Source organism: Notothenia rossii (assembly GCF_949606895.1).
Source record: "Notothenia rossii genome assembly, chromosome: 5".
NCBI lineage: Eukaryota > Metazoa > Chordata > Actinopteri > Perciformes > Nototheniidae > Notothenia > Notothenia rossii.
Genome location: NC_136903.1, coordinates 45,039,618 through 45,049,637, shown reverse-complemented (window position 1 = coordinate 45,049,637; position 10,020 = coordinate 45,039,618). Strand labels below are relative to the sequence as shown.

Sequence of the window (10,020 nt, the reverse complement as noted above, 5' to 3'; positions counted from 1 at the left end):
TTTGTGGATCCAAGTTTTCTGTTTCATTGAGTGTTGGTGTCTTTGGGTGCTCATCTGCTCGTATGACAGATGTTTCATCACAGATGTTACCCTCATCATCCTCCCTTTCTGGTGAGTCATGCACACTCAAACAACTTTCTCTTTCAAAGTGATGACCCTCATTTTGTATTAATGCTTCTGGAACTAGAATTCTGTGGAACATCGACACAAAATGAGTGAGAGTATGCAGGTCTATTCATGTGTTCGCCTGTGACAGGTACTCTGTTGCGTTTTGGTACTTGATACACTTTGACAAACCTCCTGTCAAGGACATCTGGTATAGTGTACCAGCTATCATCATTGTCGGTGTCGGAAGCAGACGGTTCATCATCCTGTTGGATGGCACTTTGCTGTCTTGTTCTGGGTTTCTTGGAACTACTTTTTGTCTTTTCTTCCTCTTTTTCGTCTGGGTCTTCCTTCAAAAACATCGCTCACATGTTTTCACTTTTCTCTCAACATCTGCAGCCATCTTCGGCCAGTAGAATCGTGATCGGGTAAGTTCCAGGGTACGTTCGATCCCTAAATGTCCCATGTTGTCATGGAGATTTTTGAGAATCGTAGTTCTTAGAACTTCGGGAAGTACAAGCTGAAATCGTGTTTCTCTCTCAGATTCACGTCTCCGATATAAAAGGCCTGATTCAATTTGAAACCTTTTCCACTCCCTGAGAATCAGACGCATTTCAGGGAATTCTGCTGTGTAATTTGCAGGTAAGATGTTGCTGCATTCCATCAAGCTTAGGACCTTACTGATGACAGGGTCTTCTCTTTGAAGTTTTGTAAGGTCAGACTCACTGTATTTTGGCACTGTAAAGACTCCCTCATTTGACTCATTCTCATCAAAGATAGCAAGAATTTCTTCAGCATTAATGGCAAGTGATTCTACATAGCCAAAGGAGGTGGAGTGCTCCTGACTGAGTCCAACAGTGTGTATTTGGCAAGTAGCTTTAACGATGTCTGGGGTAAAGGGCTCAGAGGTGAACCTGCCAATCCTTTGGCTTTCCTCTTCTGAAATGGCATCATTTTCCAGTGCACCATGGGTTCGTCTAGACAGACCATCCGCATCCATATTCTGCTTACCAGCCCGATATTTGATGTCAAAGGTGAATGTGGATAGTGCAGCTAGCCAACGGTAGCTTGCAGCATCAAGCTTGGCTGTGGTAAGTAGGTAAGTCAACAGATTGTTGTATGTAACAATAGAAAAGGAGTTTCCGGACAGATAGTCGTGAAACTTTTCTGTAACTGCCCACTTAAGGGCTAAGAACTCGAGATTGTGCGCTGGATACCTCGCCTCGCTGCGAGAGAGTCTGTGACGCTGACAATTGAGCGGCCCGACCAAGCAAGGAGGCAGAGGCAGAGAGTTCAAATATAACCCGGTGTGGGCATTTATTCCTCATGGGCACATGATTCACAGCCTCAATATGACTGTCCTCCCTGAACACAGCAGCACAGTCAGCAGCCACAAGGATCTCACACACAAACAGGAAAAACAGAGCCTAAATACACAGAGACTAATCAAACCAACAAGACACAGGTGAGGGGGGAGGAGACAACACAGGGCACCAGGTGAACACAATCAGCAGCAACAGACAAACCGGGAGGGGGAACACTGTTCAACATAAAACAGGAAACAGAGACAGACAAACTAAAACACAGACAGATCGCGACAAACGGATGCACAAATTACATACACTTCGCCACCAACAAAGCTATACAATCCGTAACGGAGGCCGAGATCTATGGCCCCAGAGATCACCTCCGTTACAGAGTCCTCTACTAGCATAAGCAATCGCACGCATTTCTCCATTCTGCTCTTGATACAAGGCAGCACCCAATCCTGTTGTGCTGGCATCGGTACGGAGCACATAGGTATGTGTTGGGTCTGCATAGCCAAGGACAAGGGACGATGTTAGTTTGTGTACTATGTCCTCAAAGGCCATGGTGGCCGTAGGACGTACAATTATTTGTGGGGCATAACGGCCAGACCGAGGGGCTACGACGGCCATGGCCGTCATGGCCGCCGTGAAAATCCTACCCTGGTGTGAACACTGTAAGGCAAGACATTTTCTTCTTGTGCTTTCACAGCAGCACCAGACATATATTCTACCATTACCTGGGTTACAGGATCTGTGGTTGGTACTTCAATTACTCTAGAGAAAGACCCATACTGCTTGAGTAAATGAAAAACCTCCTCATGTCAGGGATGAGCGAAGCAGGCAGGACCCAAACGCAGATTTCACTGAAAAAACACCTTTATTCCAAGGCTAAATGAAACAAAACTCCTCCCCGTGAACAACGTCAAGACACACAAGGAACTAACAAAGACAGACAGAAAAAACAGAACTTAAATACACACAAGACTAATCAAAGAAACAAGAGACAGGTGAGGAGGTAGGAGAAAACACAGGGGCACAAGGTGAACACAATCGGGTAATCAGACAGGAGGGAACACAGACAGAAAGCAACAGGCAAGACAGGGGGTGAACACTTTTCAAAATAAAACAGGAAACCAAAGACAGAAAAAGACAAGACAAAACAAAACAGACAGATCGTGACACCTCATCTATTTCAGTGTTGGTAAAGCCACTGACTAACACAGAATTTGAGATTTTCACATTTTCTTTCAAAATAATATCCATTTGTGTGGTTCAAACACTGTAAATCCCCTTCTCACTGAAGGAATGCAATACAAATTATCACTGAAATCTCAAAATAACACATACAAATTAAGTCACACTTCAGTCACTCAAGGTGTCCCTTTAACTAGGTTTAAAACCCATCCTGGCTAGCTCGCCACTTTGTGCAACCAGTGTGTCAAGAGCAGTGGCGGCGCCAGAGTATTTTTGTTGGGTAATCTATGGTAGGGCTAACCCATACAGTGGTGGGGCTCAAGTCAGTATTTGCAATGTAATTACATACACGCTATATCGCCCCCCTTGAGAGTGAAACGCCACGCGTGAGGTTTAGATTATTTCCCTGTCTCAATCCAAATTGAACTGTATGAAAAAAAAGGCACATTTGTCTTGTAGTAAATAAAAAGGGCGACCTGGAGCCAATCCTGCTATTTCTCCACAGGTGAAAGAGTTGACATGCTGAAAACCCAAACCCTGCAGGACGGTCTGGGGGGATTCTCCCCCAGGAGATTTTTTGAAATACTAACATAAAATACACATTCTGGTACTCTCTTGAGAAGAAAAATAAATACATCTATTACTACACATTTAAAAAAATGAATGCCATTTTAGTTTTTTGTTACTTTGTTCTGAAAGCTGAACCTGCTGCTCCTCACAGAGAGAAGAGGGAAGAGGCTGTGTGAATTACTTTACATTGTGGATAAGGGTGGATCGCCCCCATTGTTCTGTGTGTCAAAATGAAAGACAGCCCACACACCTATCAATCATCAAACCGTGGGATCCTATTTCATTACGTGTTGATTTCTATCAACACGTAATGTTGTATCGATGTATATAGAGATGTACTACAGCAAAGGTATTCTCCGTCGGGACTTCCTGCAACAACACCACCCCGTTATCTTGATTCTGATTGGCCAGAAGACATTATCAAAGATGTTCTATTGAGAAGACGATCACTACGTGACAAAAGTTTTCAAAACCGTTTCTAGTCTTCGGTATTTCCAGACAAGTGGCTACTGAAATCAATCTTACTAACTGCTGTCTGTGCAATTTACGCCGCGCGAGTTGGCGGACTTTATTTTGCTTACTTTAACATCATTTTTCATGGTGGGGCTAAGCCATTCCTTGGTATGGCTGTAGCCTACCCCAGCCATACCCTGGCGCCGCCACTGGTCAAGAGGGTCAGCAGCATACACCTGAGCATAGAAACCCACTAATGTTTGACTAATACAAGTGTAACCAGTCTGTCAGGTGTGTGAAAACTGGACCAGTATTCCAGGTTCTTAAAGGATGGGTAATAAATGAAGTCAAACACCTGAGTGAATACTGAGATTTTATAAAGAAAAAAATATATATATTGGCACAGAAATAAACAACTTTATTCTAAATAATTCCAAAAAAGTGCTTGAAACTTGGTTGCACCCCAAATGAAATTAAAATAAACCCCCAAAAGAAAATAGTTCTGTGTTCAGTTCCTGTAAGGTCCTCTCAAAATCTTACCACTGGTAGCGGAAAGATGAGGTGTTCAGGTTATCATTGGTAGCTCGCCATCCCCCTCGTCAGGGAGAAAATCCAGAGAATCCAGAAAATCCAGAATCTTCTGGAAAATAAAATAACAATCAAAACTCCCGCTTTCCAAGGCAGCTCCAACCTCCAATGATAGCCCCAGAGATTGGTCCACCGCCGCCCCGGTAAAATTCTTAATTTGCGCTGTTTTGTGCATATAATGATCACAAAAAGTGTCTCCGTTCTTCCAGTGTGATGCTGCTCCCTCGCACACACTTCTATTTCGTATATGGCTTCGCCCTCTAAGGCTATCGCTATTGGGTAATCCCCCTGCGCCCCCGCGCTGCACAGAAACACTTGTATTCCACGCCCACCCGCGGGCTCCCTTCCGGTATAAATAGGAAGGAGGCCCGACAATCTGCTCCCTCTTTTCTTCAGCAAACCACGGCATTTACTAAAGCACCGAACCATTAATCATCATGAGCAACAACTGCGTCCGAGTTTGTCCCTCATGTGGCTCACACTGTAAAAAAAAAATCAGTTGAAAAACGGACAAAGTGCTGGTAATTTGCTGCCAGGACATTGTCCGTTATTCTACAGACATTTCCGTCAACCCTTTAACGAATATTTCTGTAGATTTACAAGACTTTGTCTGTACCATATACGGACACTTCCGTCAACCCTTTAACGGATATTTCTGTAGATTTACAAGACTTTGTCTGTACCATATACGGACACTTCTGTCAACCTTATAACGGATATTTCTGTAGATTAACAAGACTTTGTCCGTAATATTTACGGACACTTCTGTTAATCCTAATACGGACAATTCCGTATTTTAACAGTCCTTAGTATGTACTATTTACAGACACTTCCGTTAATCCTAATATCTTTTTTTTTTTAATCTTGGGATAAAAAAAATATATATATCCTAATCCTAAATAAATAACAATCATTACACTTTCAAGCAAACTGAATAAAGCACAATATATAGAAATTGAACAAAATGTATAAAACTTTTTCCATAAAAGTGCATTTATTTCCTTTTTGCTAATGTATAAAGTGCATTTAATGATGAAATGAAAAAACTGAACTTTTCTCCCACTGCTGTTGCACCCTACTGGCTCACCTGTCAGTGAGGAAGGAGGAGCCCCCTCCAGGCGGATGTAGCGACTCCGTCCTACACCTCCCACTCAACATTCCCCGCTGACAGGCGCTGCCCCAACCTGTAGGAGGACATGCAGTGACAAATATCACCCTCCCAACTTCCCTCCCCCCGAACATGGGGGATTTGAACCCAAAGAATCTGTGGGGGTGGGCAATAATTGTACCCCTCGCTACCTGAGTGCCATACAAATGTTTTTTTTTTAAGACATTTCCATAAAATTGTAAAACCCTAACATGAACATACATTCAAGTATGTAAAATAACAGCAACAATAACCTTTTTCTTAACACCATGATGTTAGAGGTCGGGCTGTGTGTACATGTGCGCCTCAAGATCAAATTAGTTGTTATAAATTCCTCCCACTGTTTGCTAGTGCTGTTGCACCCTACTGGCTCACCTGTCAGTGAGGAAGGAGGAGCCCCCTCCAAGAGGATGTAGCAACTCCGTCCTACACCTCCCACTCAACATTCCCCGCTGACAGGCGCTGCCCCAACCTGTAGGAGAACATGCAGTGACAAATTTTAAAAAAGTAAACTTTTTTTTTTTTAAGTGTGTGTGTGTTGGTATGTTCAGTCCAAAAGTCCAGTCCAAAAAGTTCGGTTTTGAGCTTTGAGGAAAGCTCACATGTGCCAGTCAAATTCCTTCAGCTCAGTCACGAGCTTCGACAGTTTTGGAGGAATGTGATGCTGTTTCTTCCCCTTCATCTCAGCCTTGGACCCTCGGTCAGGATTCATTCCAAAGAAAACTCTAAGGAAACAGAAATATGTTTAGCTGCACATGCAACTAAATGAATGAAACTAAAGAGTAACATGCAGACAAAGCTGAGATACTACTTGTAGTGTGGCTCTACAGGAGTGGAGCCGTCTAAAATAGCATACATTTGTTTTCTCCACCATGCCCGTGTGTGTGTTTCCATCTACAGCTAATGTTGCAAAATACTACTACTACAATAACACTTTGCTCCTGTAAGCTGAGCAACTCAGACAACGTGCTGTTAAAGTCTGCTCATCACCAACATACTATACTGGAAATGTCAGCATAACCCGTGCACCTGTGACTTGTGTGGATATACTGTACGTGCAATGAACGATCTCAGGGCACCGTTAACTCAGTGCATGAGTAGCACAGCTAGTAGTAGTCGCTAGTAGTCACGAGTGCTGAAAGAAGTTGTGACGATTGATAACAAACTTTTAATCTGAAATGTATGTCTAAAATTAATGAACAATGAGCAACTGCATGGTCTATTTTGTGACCAAAAAATATATAATTTAAATGAGCCGTCAAAAATGGCCGGCGAGTCTGTTGTAAACAGTCCTGTCCGGGAAGATTGTTTCAATGACAGTGGGACCTCTTTCTGGTCCCTCTGAACCCGTTCTGGATCACCACTCCTCGGTGGTGGTAAGAGGTTAGCATTTGAGAATACAAACATTATGCACCTTTACAATATGAATTAACAAAACTATTATTTTGTGCTGACAAACTAGGCTATATAGTGTATTTAGTGACTTTTCCTGTCATAATCACCACTGTGACATAGCCTACAGCAGCCTACTGTAGCAGCCTCTATATTTTATATGTAAAATGTCTTGGTATTTGCTACATTTATCGTGGAGTTGTGTGTTTGTTAAACATATATATACAATTTAGAGGTGACGGTGTGCGGTGTTATAGTTTGTTAAATGCACAGGTGAACATTTGACAGGAAGAGTTACTAAATCCACAATGGTTTTGGTTATTGGCTACATACTATAGGTGGATCATGTTTGTTTGTATTCTCATAATGCAGACCAATCCACATAATCACGATAGGCGAGTTGTGATCCAGTGCACAAAGACGGAGGTCCAGATTTCATTGCAGCAGCTTTACAGGCAGCCAAGGTAAAGAGGGTTGATTTATTTGCATCGATTATGATTGTACAAAGTCTATATACATTTTAGTCACAAAATAGATAACATAGTTGCTTAATTTTGATTTCACACATACAACCACTGCATTAAAACTGCATCTAAATTTGCTACTTTCAATATCGCAGTCTACTTGTCAGATTTCAGTCAATCTTAAGTGTGGCACAACCACTAAGCTCATCTGCAACAAGAGCACAGGCGTCAAACGTTGAGTGGAGTGGTAACTGTGACACTTGGTGCAAATGTACACGTTACACAACAAGTATTAACATTGGGGCATGAATCCTGGTATGGATTTTGTTATATTAGTCACAAAAGCAGCTCACATAGAATAGCCTAAATGTGTGTCTTTGGTTAAAGAGATAGCTCAGAGATAGTTGTTAGGAATATTGTACATGTTTTCCCAATCACCCAGTGTCAGAGCCTAATAAATGCCAAATGCCTTAGGACAGACCTTTTCTATGTACTTGGTGTAGTCTGAAGTTATATGAAAGAGCATGGGCCTTCAACAGGAAGCTGCAAAATATGCTGCCTGTGTTATAGGAAAATGTATTAAGTATTGAGGGTTTAAGTGATTATATGTTTGATAATACACATTAACATGAAACAAACAATAGAAAAGATCATGTGTAAGCAAGCAAACTTTACACAACACTGGTGATAGTGCTGTCAAACAGGTCTATGAACTCTATGAAAAAGTTGAATCTGCAATACAATTTTAGGCAGTATTTGGGTCCCTGGTTCATCTCTCTCAGCTAAGGGGTCCTTGGACTGAACAACATTGAAGACCCCTGTCAAAGAGCAATGAATATCTTGGCTCGATTGTAGAGTGTCAATGGGATCAAAACATATAATATATATTATATTTAATAATCATGATCCCATAAGCATCCTGGAATTGAGCACAACTATGCTAGTAATCTAAGGGACGATGAGTGGATACCTTTTTACATTGTTTGTCTGGTGGGAAGCCCTCAGTCTCAGAATTTGAATACCCCAGCTTATACATTTCAAAACAATGAGCTGCTTACCTTTGCATGAATTCCAGGGTAAGAGACATCTCCTTTGGATATTCAATGTTGCAGACATAAAACAAGCAGAAAGCATAGCTCAGGGCCACAATGGGGGAGGTGATGTGGTCATTCACAACTTCCTGATCAACAGCAATCTGGAATAGATGGTCACCTTAAACATAGATCACAAAAACAATATGTATTAGTAATTTTAAAAAATAATAACGTACACACGTGCCAAATCTTCCATACTCAGCCCAAACACAGGTTATGGTAAGAACAAGCAACAAATACTTTGAAAAGGTATTCTGCATTTAGTTTGTCAGACTTTACATACAAGTGTACTTAAATTTAAAGATTTTGGCCCTAATCAACATAGTTCTGAGCACCATTTACAAAACAAAATCAACCAACTCTATACCTTTTCATCACAACAAATCGTCTCATCAGTAAACCTAAGAACAAATGAAGAACATATCTCCAAGCTTGCTGGGATGCAAAAATGATTCAACTACAAACCTCTGATTAGGATGCATGGGGTACAGGGGAGGCTGAGTTCAGCATCTGCGGAGTCCTGTTTTCGGAAAATAAAACAACAAAGATACACACATCTGCCAGCGTCTGTATCAGAGGCAACCATAGACAATAATGTTAATAGTAGTTATAAAAAAATATTGTTTACACAAACATAATCGATTAATGTTAGAATCAGAATCCTTTTCGGTCAGGGGGGGAAAGTCTGTCCTTACAAGACCTTGTTCTATTAGGGGACAGCATTTGGTCCTCCAAGACAGAGGAGCTCTGCCGGGATGGAAGTGTATAATTATATGAGGGATTCTCTCCTGGTCGGGAAAATAAATCAAGGATTTTACTGATTTCCTTTTATCTTCGTTTCCAGGAGAGATGGTTTACCAATTTCGATATTATCAGCAGCGCAAAGTGGGGTTTAAAATCCATAAAATGTACCTCATTTTTGCAGAAAAGTTGATCAGGGTTTTCCTTGAAGTATCTCACAATGCCAGAGATCAGCTGTACTGGACCTTCACCCATCTTCATCCCTTTGGTGTCAAGGAAGTTGTTGATGCCCGGTTCTTTTTTGGAAAGCTCCTGTGCCAGCTTGTTTTGTACCGAAAAGCCAAGGAGTCTAGATGCATGATCAAACAGGTGAGCAGCTTCAAATAGAAATGGCCACTCTTCCTTTAGGGCCTTTACATTGGTTCCGTCGTTGATGGTTTCACGCTGGATGGGATATGTTTCAGCCATCAGTTTTCGAACAGATGACTCCTAAAGATATGAGGCAACAGTTAATCAAACTAATAAATTCAATCAATAATAAAACAAATTATCAATATAAATAGGCCTACAGATAAATCAATTTCGGGTGAAAATAGCTGATATACAAGCGCACAACGAGTCCCATTGTGAACTTGTAGATCAGTTATTTTTTGTTAGTTATACAAAACCAATTTGAATTGATATACCAAAAATAAATGAAACTCAAATATTAGCCTCTCCATTACTCAATCAAAAAGTAATCCATACATACACAAGAACATAATGGATGGTTGGAGCCCTACCTGAGGATCATGGGTTTTGAAGGCACTTTTCAATTCATTTCGTTTTGACAGCAGTTCTGCTCTACTCTCAGTTCCCTTGACAGCAACATCCCACTCCACACATCCATAACGATCGGAATTTCTTGACTTTTTCTTCCGCTGAACTTCACCCTCTCCACCCTCTGCTTGCCTCTTTCCTGGAGT

General features: G+C 41.5%; 1 protein-coding gene across 1 annotated transcript; it reads right to left on the bottom strand.

The window, feature by feature from the left end:
- Positions 1-5,742: 5,742 nt before the first annotated feature.
- On the bottom strand, positions 5,743-9,523 carry LOC307038814 (uncharacterized protein; the record flags this gene model as incomplete). The annotated part of the gene is made up of 5 exons (XM_079680491.1): positions 5,743-5,836; positions 5,967-6,089; positions 8,279-8,432; positions 8,780-8,834; positions 9,227-9,523. The coding sequence occupies 5 exons, from the start codon at positions 9,521-9,523 to the stop codon at positions 5,791-5,793; spliced, it is 675 nt and encodes a 224-aa protein (XP_079536617.1). The 3' UTR covers positions 5,743-5,790.
- Positions 9,524-10,020: the final 497 nt, after the last annotated feature.